General features: G+C 46.6%; 1 protein-coding gene across 6 annotated transcripts in view; it reads right to left on the bottom strand.

Annotated features, from left to right (window-relative positions):
- Positions 1-13551, bottom strand: part of LOC137422152 (phospholipid-transporting ATPase ID) — a 160859-nt gene that overhangs the window by 68349 nt on the left and 78959 nt on the right. For all 6 annotated transcript variants that reach the window (XM_078772335.1, XM_078772337.1, XM_078772340.1 and 3 more), the window contains exons 12-14: positions 13191-13390; positions 7406-7614; positions 6566-6609 (exon numbers count right to left, since the gene is read on the bottom strand). In XM_078772335.1, the coding sequence (XP_078628461.1) occupies positions 6566-6609; positions 7406-7614; positions 13191-13390 (453 nt within the window). The remainder of the gene's footprint in view (positions 1-6565; positions 6610-7405; positions 7615-13190; positions 13391-13551) is intronic.

Raw genomic sequence — 13551 nt, forward strand, 5'->3', positions numbered from 1 at the left:
TACGCTTCCGGCAGCGGACGCATTCACCCGCCTCCTCGCCGGCTTCCCGGCCCTCACGCGGCCCACCTTCTCGGCGGGGGCCGTCAAGCACGGGGTGGCCCATCACATCCCCACCGTCGGGCCACCGGTCTACGCCCGGGCACGCCGCCTCGAGCCGACGAAGCTGGCGGTGGCAAAAGCGGTGTTCGCTACCCTGGAGCGACTCGCATCGTTCGGCGCTCAGAGAGCGCTTGGGCGTCGCCGCTGCACATCGTGCCGAAGCCCGGCGGGGGGATGGCGACCGTGCGGGGACTATCGCCGTCTCAATGACGCCACGACTCCCGACCGCTACCCCGTCCCCCACATTCAGGACTTTTCCGCCCGTTTGGCGGGCAGGGTCCTTCTTCTCGAAGGTGGACCTCATACGCGGCTACCATCAGGTCCCCGTCAGGCCGTGAGGACGTCCCGAAGACGGCGGTCATCACGCCATTCGGACTCTTCGAGTTCCTGCGCATAGCCCTTCGGTCTGAAGAATGCGGCTCAGGCGTTCCAGCGACTGATGGACAGCGTCCTGCGCGACTTGGATTTTGTCTACGTCTACCTGGACGATATCCTCGTCGCCAGCGCGTCCCGCGAAGAGCACCTACGCCACCTCCGCACCGCTCTTCGAACGCCTGGGCCAGCATGGCCTGATTGTGAACCCCGCAAAGTGCCGGTTCGGCGCCGCCACAATCGATTTTCTGGGGCACCGTGTCACCAGGCACGGAGCCGTCCCCCTGCCGGCCAAGGTGGAGGCGGTGAAGGGGTTTCCGCGCCCCCGCACGATCAGAGGGCTGCAGGAGTTCCTGGGCATGGTGAACTTTTACCATCGGTTCCTGCCCCGTATCGCCCAGCTCCTGCGCCCCCTGCACGAAGCTCTCCGAGGTAAGCCGGGCAAAGGCGACGTTACCTGGACCGAGCAGATGGACACGGCGTTCACGGGCGTGAAGCTCGCCTTGGCTAACGCCACCATGCTCGCGCACCCCGGCGCCCGATGCACCGATCGCCCTCACCACCGATGCCTCGGACTACGCGGTGGGCGCGGTGCACGAGCAATGGGTGCGTGGAGCTTGGCAACCGCTGGCGTTCTTTAGCCGGCAGCTTCGCCCGCTCCGAACGCCGTTACAGTACCTTCGACCGCGAGTTGCTCGGACTTCACTTGGCGGTCAGGCACTTCCGCCATCTGCTCGAGGGCCGTGCGTTCACTGCCTTCGTCGACCACAAGCCGCTGATCTTCGCGATGGGCAAGGTCACCGAGCCGTGGTCGGCCCGGCAGCAGCCGTCACCTCTCGGCCGTGTCCGAGTACACGACGGACATCCAGCACGTCGCGGGGAAGGACAACCCGGTGGCGGATTGCCTTTCCCCGGCCGTCGCCCACGCAGGTCCACCTCGGCATCGACTATGCCCGGATGGCAAGCGGACCAGGCCCGCTGACCCCGACGTCCAGGCCTTGCGGACCGCCGTCACGGGCCTCCGCGTCACCGAGGTGCCGTTCGACGGCGCGGGCGCGGCCCTCTTGTGCGACGTCTCCCTCGGGCGTCCTCGCCCCATCGTGCCCGTGGGCTGGCAGCGCCAGGTGTTTGACGCCATCCACGGCCTGTCCCACGCCGGGCGCGAGGGCCTCCCAAAGGCTGATCGCCGACAGTTCGTCTGGCATGGCCTCCGGAAGGCCGTCCGCGGCTGGGCCAGGACGTGCCTCACGTGCCAGCGCGCCAAGGGTGCACCGGCACACCCAGGCCCCGTTGGCCCCGTTCACGGTGCCGGAACGCCGGTTTGACCACGTCCACGTGGACCTGGTGGGACCTCTGCCCCCCTCGCGGGGTTTCACCTACGTCCTCACCATGGTGGACCGCACCACCCGGTGGCCGGAGGCCGTGCCCTTGGCGTCGACAACGGCGGCCGATGTCGCGCAGGCTTTCATCGCCACCTGGGTCGCCCGGTTCGGGCCCCCCTCAGACATCTCATCCGACCGCGGCCCCCAGTTCACCTCGGAGCTCTGGGGGGCGGTTGCGCAGGGGCTCGGGGTCCGGCTGCACCGAACCAAGGCCTACCACCCCCAGGCTAACGGCCTGTGTGAGCGATTTCACCGCTCATTGAAGGCCGCGCTCCGGGCCACCCTCCGCGACGGCGGCTGGGTCGACAGGCTCCCCTGGGTCCTGCTGGGCCTCCGGACGGCGCCCAAGGAGGACCTGCACGCATCCGCGGCGGAGTTGGTCTTCGGGCAACCGCTGCGGGTGCCTGGGGAATTCCTCCCCGACTCCACGGCACCATGGTCCGCGGCACAGCAGCGCTCCGCTCTGCAAGAGACCGCCCAGAGGTTCGCCCCGGTGCCAACGGCATGCCACGGGCACCCACCGACGCACGTCGCCCCGGAGCTTCACGTGGCGGAGTACGTCTTCGTCCGCCACGATGCCCATCAGACACCACTGCGGCCCCCGTACGACGGGCCTTTCCGCGTGCTGGAGACTGGGGCGAAGCACTTCACCCTGGACATCGGCGGTACTCCTGACCGCGTTTCGGTAGACCGCCTCAAGCCGGCCCACCTCGATGTGGACCATCCACCGCCAGTGGCCCGACCCCCACGTCGGGGCCGCCCTCCTGCGGGCGGACCCCCGGCACCGCCCAGCCCCGCCGCCACGCCGCCCCCCGGTCCTGCACCCATCCCGGGGGCAGCCAGGGGCATCCCACCTGGCATCCCTGCACCCCGGACGCCGCCGATCGCCAGGGGGCGCTTCGGCCGGGTCATTCGTCTGCCCCGCAAACTGGCCCTCCAGGTGCGCGGGAATTCTGGGGGGGCGCGTGTGGCGGACACAAAAGCCCACTGGCGTGGTGACATCATCCCGCGCACCAAGTGGGCGGGTGGCCACGCCCGAGGGGTAGGCGTGGCCTCATGATATACACCGGGCGCCCAGCCCGGAGCGGACCAGTGTTACAGTGAGCTCCTACAATAAAGATGTTTATAAGTTACCGCTTGTCCGCTTCCTCCTTGCTCACAAGCAGCGCGCGTAACGCCGCGCTTTACTTTACTGCTTTATTTATATATACTAGGGCATGCCCGTACTATATCTATATCTAAAATTATATCCCCCCCCTCTATATACATGAAATGGTTTGGTCCAAAGCGAACGGCTTGTGAGTACGGTGACAATCCCCCCCCTCTATTTACATGAAATGGTGTGGTCCAAAGCGAACGGCTTCGGAGTTTGGTAAAGAAATCGCCATAGCGTGCCCAAACGCGCAAGAAAGCGAAAGAATCGCAAATTTAAGGAAATGCCCGTACTTCCGTAAGGAAGAGAAAAGAAATGAAAAGGAAAAACATTCCAAACCGCGAGGAGAAAACAACACGGCACGTCGACACAACAACGTGTCCTGTGATTGGCCGTACGTCGCTGCCAGTAGCTGCCCCCAAAAAAAAGCTTTCACCGTCCGGCGACTGAATTTAAGGGGAAAAATAAAACGCTCTTCGCTTAAAACAACGCCCTTCGCTCTGACTGAATTGGGACAATGTTTTTATGTTTTAATTGAATTACTATCCGTAATGGCGCACGCTCTCACGGGAGCTCCGGAAGGTCGTATATCGCAGTTACGATGAATCGCAAATTAGTTTTTATTAGTTTTAAAACATAGTTTAACGCCAACATAGCGCCAACATAGTTTGCAAACGTGAAATAAATGAATACGCTCTCAAATGTGCCGTCCGAGGCAGAGTCTGTTCGCCACGTTCGGCACACGTGATAGCTCGCTGCTCTCTGATTGGTTGAATCGTTTTTTGGACATAGCTCGGTAACTGCTTGTCCGATTAATTTCAAACCTTGAAAAGGCACATCCTCGGGTCCCCAGCAATATACCTGGCAAGTTTCAAGTATATCGGACCGGTAGTTGTCGAGAAACAGCGGTCACAGACAAACATACATACAAACATACAAACATACAAACATACAAACATACACACAGAGATTGCTGGAATTATAGATAGATATATATATATATATATATATATATATATATATATATATATATATATATATATATATATATATATATATATATATACATACATACATATATATATACATACATACATATATATACATATATATATACATACATACATATATATACATATATATATACATATATATATATACACATATATATACATATATATATATACACATATATATACATACATACATACATACATACATATATATATATATTCCTTGCTGGAGCTGGATTCCTTGCTGGATTGTTGCGGATCTTGAGCTCGTCGACGTACTGAGGGGGGGTTAAGCCCTGCTCCCCCTTGAGCTCCGAGTCCACGAGGCCGCCACCCACACTACACTCGTGGGGGACGGATTGCTAAGCAACTCCAGCCGCCGAGCCCGCAGCTACGCGGGGAAGGGTTAACGGTCACGACCCGAGTACCTTCAACACACGCAGCCGTGAGAACGGGGACTGAACCTCGCACGAGTCACGCTGGTATTGAACGCCCGAGGGGTTTGTGCGTCGCGTAACTCATGCCGTTAATCACTATTGAACCCGATCGAGCGGTTTTAATTTGTGCAATGCTCAGCCAATGCTGAAAGGACGATGACGGCTAGGTTGGAAACAAACCACAGGATATATATATATATATATATATATATATATATATATATATATATATATATATATATATATATATATATATATATATATATATATGTTTTACTTTTGTTGTGGGATTGTAGTGGAACAATGTCAAAAGATGTCATGGTAATCCATAAGAAGATTGCGGTGTTGTATTGCGGTGTCGTATTGTGGTGTTAATCCCTACCTTGTTCTTTTGAGATTTCATCTCTGTTTTTAATTTTTTAAATGTTTTTTCTTTTCTTGTTTCTGTTTTATCAATTTTGATGTATGATGTATCGCTTTTGGCTGATGTGTCTGTACGTCTCCCTCCCTCCCACCACCCACCCAACCCCTTCCCACAATCTTGGCTTGTTTTGGTTGAGTCCACATTTATGTTTGATTTATTTTCATAAAATGCCAAATGTATTATTTTGTTTTTTCATTTTGGTTTGCACGCTCGGCCAGAGACAAAGTAACATCCCATGCTGGAATCACTTTAATCGCTTCAGCAGTTGTGTTAGATTGGGCAATATTTTAACATTGTTTTTACAGGGAAAGAAGATTGAAGAGGTAAAACTTGGCAATTTAGCGATTTCCTGATGTGGTAATTAGTGATGCATTCTAGCATCTTTTTACCTGTGACATATCACAGGTATACAAGAGCTTTGTGTGATGTTGTTGTCAGGGTTCTTGTTGGGGGTCGATTTTTGAAATGTGCACCCATCGGTCGGACAGCTGTCGGACCACACCCACATCTGTCACTTGACTCCACCCACCGTAGCACAGAGACAAATTGACGGTAAGCAAGCGTTACGTTACACAAATTACAAAAAAACAAAAAAACTATTGCTAACCATACTGTCATGGCCATAATATGTAGTTTAAACTAGTGTTACGTAATTTTTGAATGGTCCAATATTGGGGTTAAGCAATCCATAACCATGTGACGAATCAACTCATTATGATATTAAAGTCAAATAGTTTTTACTGTTTTTGGTCAAAGAGGAAGTGAGAAATGGAATAGCCTTCCTCAGTTAGTGGCAACTGCACGATCATTCAAATATTTAAGAGCAGGTTGGACAAACATTGGTCTGCCTCTCACCAAATTTTACCCGGACGACCCAACAAACATACACACCTCACAATAAATGAAGTTTAAGTTATGTTCAAGTAGTTGAGACATATACAAACCCTATCCATGGAATGATAGGAAGTTTTAACAGGACTAACTTTTACTTCCGTATAAGGATGATGATGACGATGATGGTGATTATGACGATGATGATGATGATGATATAACCGTGGGGAGGTGACATGGATAAGAGATGTCGAGTTAATTTTTTTAATAACGCATTAAATGTTTCTCAATGGTGGTGTTCATCTTTTAACAGTACTTTAAATGTGTGTTTCCCAATCAACCCATTACCGGATTTTGTCACAGGTTGTGTCCATAGTGCGGTCATTCTTGTTAAGTCTTGGTAGTTCAGAAAAGATTATATCCTCACTCTATATATTATATCTTCTCAGCATATCACTTTCTACACATCAGCCACAGCAGCCATTTTTTCCCACATCATCTCTCCATATGGAGTACTATCGTACTCCATGACATATTTTTTCCCAAATGTGACATCATTATTTAATATAAATATTGGTAGCGGTATAGAAAGGCATATATCGATGATACTTAACACATTCTGCACATTTACTCTTTGTTCTCTTGCATTCTTAATGTTAGCTTTTCTACATTAGCGTTAATCCATGTACAAAAAAAAAAAAAAAAAAAATGGCATTCAACATAAAAATAACTGTCTTAATGTGTTCCTTAGTGTTTGAGACTTCAAGATCATTTTAAAAAAAGGAAAGGTAATTGTTTTTAAAATTGAGACTACAATGAGAATACTTTAAAATGTATAATGTAGGTAGTAATACCGCATCAATTTCCACCAATTGACCACTCTTGTCATAAAGTTCACCTGAAAAAAAACAAAAAAAAAACACACACATTAGTACAAAAACGTACCATTAAATACAAGACACATCAATACAATTCTAAACCTGGTATTGACTTAACGGTTAAGGTGGCCATCTGGCTTAAGATCTTAGGGTCTTCAGTCTGAGCACCTGTCATGCCGTCAAATAAAACCAGGTGGTCGACTTAGCCTGTCATCCTTCGAGGTTGGCACAATGAGTACCAGCTTACTGGTAACAGGGGGCGATGCATCAGCGGCAGAACCTTCCAGAAATGATGCAACCAACAGCCAGAGGCTGCATACGAAGTAGTAATAATAAGGAAATTATATCCACTCAGTCTCTGTTACGTTCCTTCCCTAACCCTCAAATCAAGATGAAGAACGCCAACTCCAGTTAATGGGAAGTAACACAACTGGCAACACAAGGGAGAGAGAAAACCTTCCCCACCTTAAATTGTACAGTTGAAAAAGAGTCGGGTTAACTTACGAGGGACAAAGGGGGGACACTCATAAGTGACAAAATCCTGGTGGGAAAAGGAGCAAAAGGATTTGGAGGAAGGACATCTGGTACAAAAAGAAACATTACACTTGAACAAGCTTTGCTGAACTGAGATGAAACCCAAGTTGGCAAACAGATATACAAATCCATCGGCACATCATCCAAACGTCACTACTTGCACCAGCAAACACAATCCTTTTGCCTTTTCTCTCCCTCAAATAAGTCATCAAATTTCATTTCAAATCGTCTTTCTAAAATCAACATGCAAAACACTGAGCCCTAAATGGTGGTAAAACAAACCATAGAGTTGTCCATCAATGGAACACTTGTTAAAAGTCATGATGTTCTGCGTAAGTGTCCCAGTCTTGTCTGAGAAGACGTACTCGATCTGCCCAAGCTCCTCGTTGAGCGTTGTTGTGCGTGCCTGTGCTGGCGTCTCCTTGGCCTTGTAATACATAAGCAAGTCCCAGTTCACAAAGTAGCTATGGCCCAGGCGGATCACCTCCACACTGCACACACACACACCGTTTGAGATGCACATCACAAGGGAAAGATGAAAAGGCCAAAAAGGAGAAAAATGAAAAAGAAGAGGATTTTGGGGGGATATTACAGCTTCTAGATATGCACTGTATGGAGTAGAATCTCAGGTCACAAAGTTCCACATTTGAATCCTGACCAAACATCGACACCTACCCCTTTGGATCGATGACACAGTTAGGCTCAACAATCGTGCAAGGTAAGTTGTTTCCAAACGTTAGTATTGCTACATCAAAGTACAAGTCAATTAGTCGATAAGACAGGCACAAGAAGTAATGAGTCAGTGGTTAAGCTAACAATGGGACCTCGAACACTGGCACATAATCTGCCTATAGATGGGCCTTACCAGGCAGCACGATCTGCTGGCTCTACCAGAAGGCAGCAGAGATAGAGAGAAGACAGCTGCAGACAGTGGGAAAGGCAGAAACATGTACAACATTGAGGTAGAGGGAATAAAAAAAGGAACAGGGCACACAGAAAAGTTCCGCACATGGGTAAGCCAGCAGGTGCATGCGACTATTATCCAGGAAGAACAGAATCATTTCTCCAAACGATGTTCGTGGTTATACCGACTGCACGTGTTCAAGTATCCGAAGCCTCAATATCTACATTAACCGTGAGATTCACGCCGACTTAAATTCAACATTCTTTATGAGGGCACGTAGTGAAGGTTTCATGGGACACTGCAGTGAAGTTCTACTATGTAAAGTTAAACACAAGCAAAATGCAAAAACGCAATTAGGATTATTCGAGTGTAAAAGGAAGTGCTCCAAGTTGTTACAAGAACAGTGATTTTGATCGACTAATTGTCAAGTGACTGTCATTGCCATATGTTAGTCATGCAAAATTCCATCAGGAATGTAAATATTAATTACATTATTGGGCCACCCAGGGTAATTTTTTATGGTCAGAAGGTGGTTTTAATTTTAGTCCACCAACTAATTTCTTCCAGGCTTTCTCAACGCCCGGTAATGACTGAGGTCCAGATGAGCATCGAGCTGAAAAGGGACAGTAGAGGTAATAATTAATGGATGGACTTGGCAGGCACTGTGTGTACAGCCTCAGCCAAGGCCATTCCATTGGCTAAGTTTGACTAAGCGGGAAGCCCAGAGGCTCTCCCGATTCAGTTTGGGTGTCTCGCCAATGAATGGTTGAACGGAATCCGAATTAACCTAATTCTGTGGCTACTTTCCGTGAATCTGCTATATATGTGCTGAATGGGGTCCCTATGGATCATAAATGGAGCCAATAAATTATTGCAGATCTAAATCACCATTTGGCATCGAGTATAAAAGGTTGGTGGTGATTGATCATGGACTCAATTGCAACATCTCAAATGGCGTTGAAATTAGACCATTCAAAAAGTGGTGCACGTCATGAGGGTCACATATCGTGACCTTTCTTCTGAAAAATGGGAATGGGTTATCAGGATCAGGAGATGGGGTTGGTTGTGGTCCAAGCTGAGGGTCCCACATCAGGAAACCAGGGTTAAGGTCAAATTCAAACACCCAAAGAACATTCAGTGTTATGTTCTTTCCAAATGTTGTTGTTGTTGTTGAATTGCCTGATGTTGTGTATCATTGTGAAGATACATGATGATGTAAGAGGAAGTGGGATGGGGACAGTGAGACGCCATCTTGGATATGGTAGCGTTACGTGCTGTGGAATAAATGGACTTGTGCCTTATAATTAATCGCACCGTTTCATGTCATTTTGTGCAACACAACAAAGTTTAACCAAAAGTGTGTTTGAGTTGGCAACTCTGCGGAGACCTAATCGTGGAGCAGAATGACCTTGGCCCATTGATTCTCAAGGCAACATCTTCTGATCTGAAAGACCAGTGTGAAGAAAAAATAGTTTTGCTATATACGTAATAGGAATAAGGGACCAAATTGAAAACCTCACAAAGATGCTTCCGAGGCAAGTGAGGCTTCAGCGAGATGTTCAAGGGTTTATGTCTGGTGGGCTTGGTGGGTGGTAGACTTGGTCATAGATGTCCCAATTAATTATTAGAGGTTGCATTTTTCTGGAGTCTTGCTACAAGTGTGGCAAGTGGAGACGCATGGAAAGATTTTGGGATTTTCCTTATTGGAACGACACCCCGGTGTGCCATCGATCATCTCTGACAAGCATGGGTGGTCCAGGGTCCCTTGGGGAAAAGCCATGATCTGGCTGGCTGAAACCATAAATGACCATCAATGATTGGAACACATTACAAGTCGGCAATAAAGGGACACTGATCCCTCCAAAGCTGATACTTGGCTCTATGCGGACACACCGAGCAGCTGGAATGTGTGCTGAAAAGAATAAATGTAGGTGCTCCCTCTCCAGTGAGGAAGAAGACCTCAGCATCACTACCGAAGCAAAATCTGAATAGGTTCCCCCTGCCATAAAACCAACAAGAACCGAGCTTCAGTCAAACAGAAAGAGGTGACCATTCTCTACTGCAAACAACGAGACCATCATCTACTGCAAAGCAAATTTTATGCATGAGGCATGGGGGATGCATGGAAGAGAGAAGGTTTTATGGACCAGCTTGAGCCTCGAACCATGATCCTATACCAAAATGAAGGTGGGTACTTTGAGTCCTGAGAGGATTCTGTTCCACCTTCTGAAACCCGCATGTAGAGATTACAACCAACGAGAGCTTCTGCTGGGTGAATAAATGAAGGATGTGGCCAGGTGGTCCATCGTGGTGAGATTAGGTGAGGTCTCAGGGAAGTGTACTAGGAGGGATCTTCAAGGGATCATAGAAATTGGTAGAGCCAAGCACATGGGGTCATGCTCAGCTGTTGAATGTGAAAAAATGTCTTCACTTCTTGGAAATACCATTGATTGTAGTTTAGTTGGCAGAGGAAGTATCACTTTTGGTGAAAAACTGAAGGTGAGCGATGGTCCTTAAAAAAGTGTAAATTAAATTAGATGAAATTATCTTGGCTAACCCCCGCTCTAGCAGGGAAAATGGCCTTAAAATGCATGTTATTGTTGTTGTTGTGTTGTATCCCAACAAAGGGCCACAGGCTCCAGCTGAACAATCCATGTCAAGTTGGGTACAGCAGCAGAAAAACCTAACATTCCTTCTTGAGCAATTGTTATGACAACAGGAACACATCCAAACGAGCTACATTGGAATACATACTTCTGAAAGTGAGCTTCAAAGATAAGTGAGAAATGTTTGAAAACATGGAGCTGATATTTTATGACTTCTGCCTTTCGGGTGGGATGAATAATAGATCTGTGTAATATGAAAGGTAAATCCCGACGGTATTTGAAATATCGTGTACACAAGCCAAGTTACTGAGATGGTTGCCATGGCAACAGAATTACGCCAATCACAGCCATGATCTTATCAGGTTGAGATTACGTCATGAGGAATAGATATCTGCAATATGAAGAATGTAGCTGAAGAAGGATGAAGCCAAAAAGATTTACTTTCGTTTTCCTTATCAATAGTGTCCATCACATGTGTGTTACGTTTATTCCATGTAGTGTTTTATTTTGTGAACGTCGTTGTATGTAGGTATATGGATTATCCGAAATTTAGTACAGAGACTTTGGCAAGATGCTAAAGAATGTCAGAGGAGGGAAGCGTTAGAAAAGTAGTGATTTTAGTGTCTATACCGTCATTAGATAAATGGCTGTGTATTACTTTTGTGATGAAAATTCCATTTAGAATGTGAATATATTACATTATTGGGCCATGCAGAGTTAATGTTAGATAAGCAGCATTTGGTATTTTGTTATCGATCATTATCAATTTACTCCAAACGTTTCCCCGCAATCTGAACTATCTGCCAGCCTGGAGACAGGCTGGACATTTGAACATTCATCTGCATGTCTGTGGCTGTGAGTAATCGAGGAGAGAGGAGTCAGGTCCATATTTTGGATTTGGTTCATCTAATAGCCATGGAAGACATGAAGAAACGTTGAGCACAGAGCTCAAAGTACGTGGTGGTTGTCTTCCTTCACGCGCATTTATTTTTCATTTGAGACAGTTAAGTGCTGGCGAAGCCATTAAGGTTCTTATGCTATGGAAAAGGTTCATTATTTATTAAATTGCCACAACAGTTCTCAATGTAGCTGCTGTGACTGATATTGGTCATCTCTCCCTTGATTCGCTAATAGTGGCTTTTACCTCCCGTGGGGTCTCAATTAATCTCCATGATTTTCAATTAGTCCTTGCACCCCACCCATCCCATTTGATTTTATTGCCTTATTTCATCCTATAGCTGAGCTGGTAGGATAGCCTAGAGACATGCACATTCACTTCTGAGCTGTCTCACCTAGAGGTTCGAATCTCAGCCCAGTTGAAAGCCGTCATCCTGATGTTCCACAGGTAGGGCAATTAATCAACGTGTTTGCCGTCCCTTGAATGGACGTCAAGGTGGGCCTTGTAAATAAATGTATTATCAATCCAGTTACAGTGGCTTAGTTTCAAAGTGACTACTTCATTCATACAGCTGCATGAATCAAATTGGCACCCATTTATATAAACTTTTCTAGAGCATTACCTGGTTCCTCCTAAGAACACAAGGGTAGAACACAAGGGCTAGCATGCACACGAGATTTTTTGAATGTCCCTTCTTTTCTATTGTTTAGCATTTTCTATAAGCTATGGAATGTCCCTTCTTTTATATTGTCTGCCACATGACACATACCATACAAAGGGGCCTTTTCTATGCCACTGACATTTTCCCCAATAATAGAATCCGATAGCTTTCTCTGTAGGCCAAGAGCAAATTATAATTAGTGACTGTTGATTATTTATTATTCTGTCATTTAGTTTCTCTTGTTTTTTGCTTGTAATAAAAATAGTTTGTAATCATATTGGCGTTGTTTCTATCCTTCCGTCATACAATTGCACTCAAAATTAAACCCTTTGAGAGATCGAGAGAACAGGTGGCCACCCAACCTGTCATCCATCCAAGTTCAAAACTATCAGAACTTCACCTTCAGGTCATTGCAAGTTACTGCTGCCCATGTATAGGGAGGCCTGATGGTGGCATAATATCAACAAATATGTTAACACTGAATCATAAAGACGAAGCCGTACACATGCGGAGCTGCCATACAGGTGACAAAGTTCCAGTTATGAGTGAGCCTCAAATATCGAATTCCACTCGGACCTTGGGTAGGTCTCGTGAAAAGCGCAATGAAAATCGATAGCTGTTCCATCTCATCTCATTATATGAGCAATTACAACACATTCTTTCAAAATAATGTCTTCATTGATCAAACATGATATGTTGATCAAGAAAATGCAACCATCATGATATTGGCACTGAATATCATTGGCCAAAATAGCTGATGGAGTGGATTCCCCAATTCGCTCAGTGTCCCAATGCACTGCAGTTTCCGCAATTGTAAAGTGCAATCAGGTGAAAATGGTAATTGAAAAAAAACAAAGGAAACATAAATGCAGAAAATTGTGCAAAAAAGAAAAAAGTCTCAAAAGGTAAAATTTAATTCTAAAATTAATATCTCTATTCGAAAGAGTAAATTATGTAAATGTTTTTTTATGACAGTCAAAAAACAGAGCTCTCTGTACCTGACATAGAGGGAGATCGGAACGACCGTATTGAGAATGATTATGTATGACCAGAAGGTGAGGAATCCTGAAAAAAAGGCCGAGTTTGGAACAATCGAGTCCATTGCGAGAAAGACATGGAAGTCGGAACCAATCTGACTTTCCCAGATGGTATTTCCCACCGCCAGAATGATTCCCATAAGTATGAGAAATCCAAATATCTGCAAAGAGGAACAACAAACATCCAACAAGCAATTAAATATTATGACATAATTTCATGGCACGGCTGCAAAGTACAAATATTATCAATGTCACATATCACCAAGAGTCAATGTCAAATCATTATCAGTGTCAAAATTAACAATGTCAAATCTTTGGATTC

Source organism: Myxine glutinosa, chromosome 2 (genome assembly GCF_964187855.1).
Source record: "Myxine glutinosa chromosome 2, kmMyxGlut1.1, whole genome shotgun sequence".
NCBI lineage: Eukaryota > Metazoa > Chordata > Myxini > Myxiniformes > Myxinidae > Myxine > Myxine glutinosa.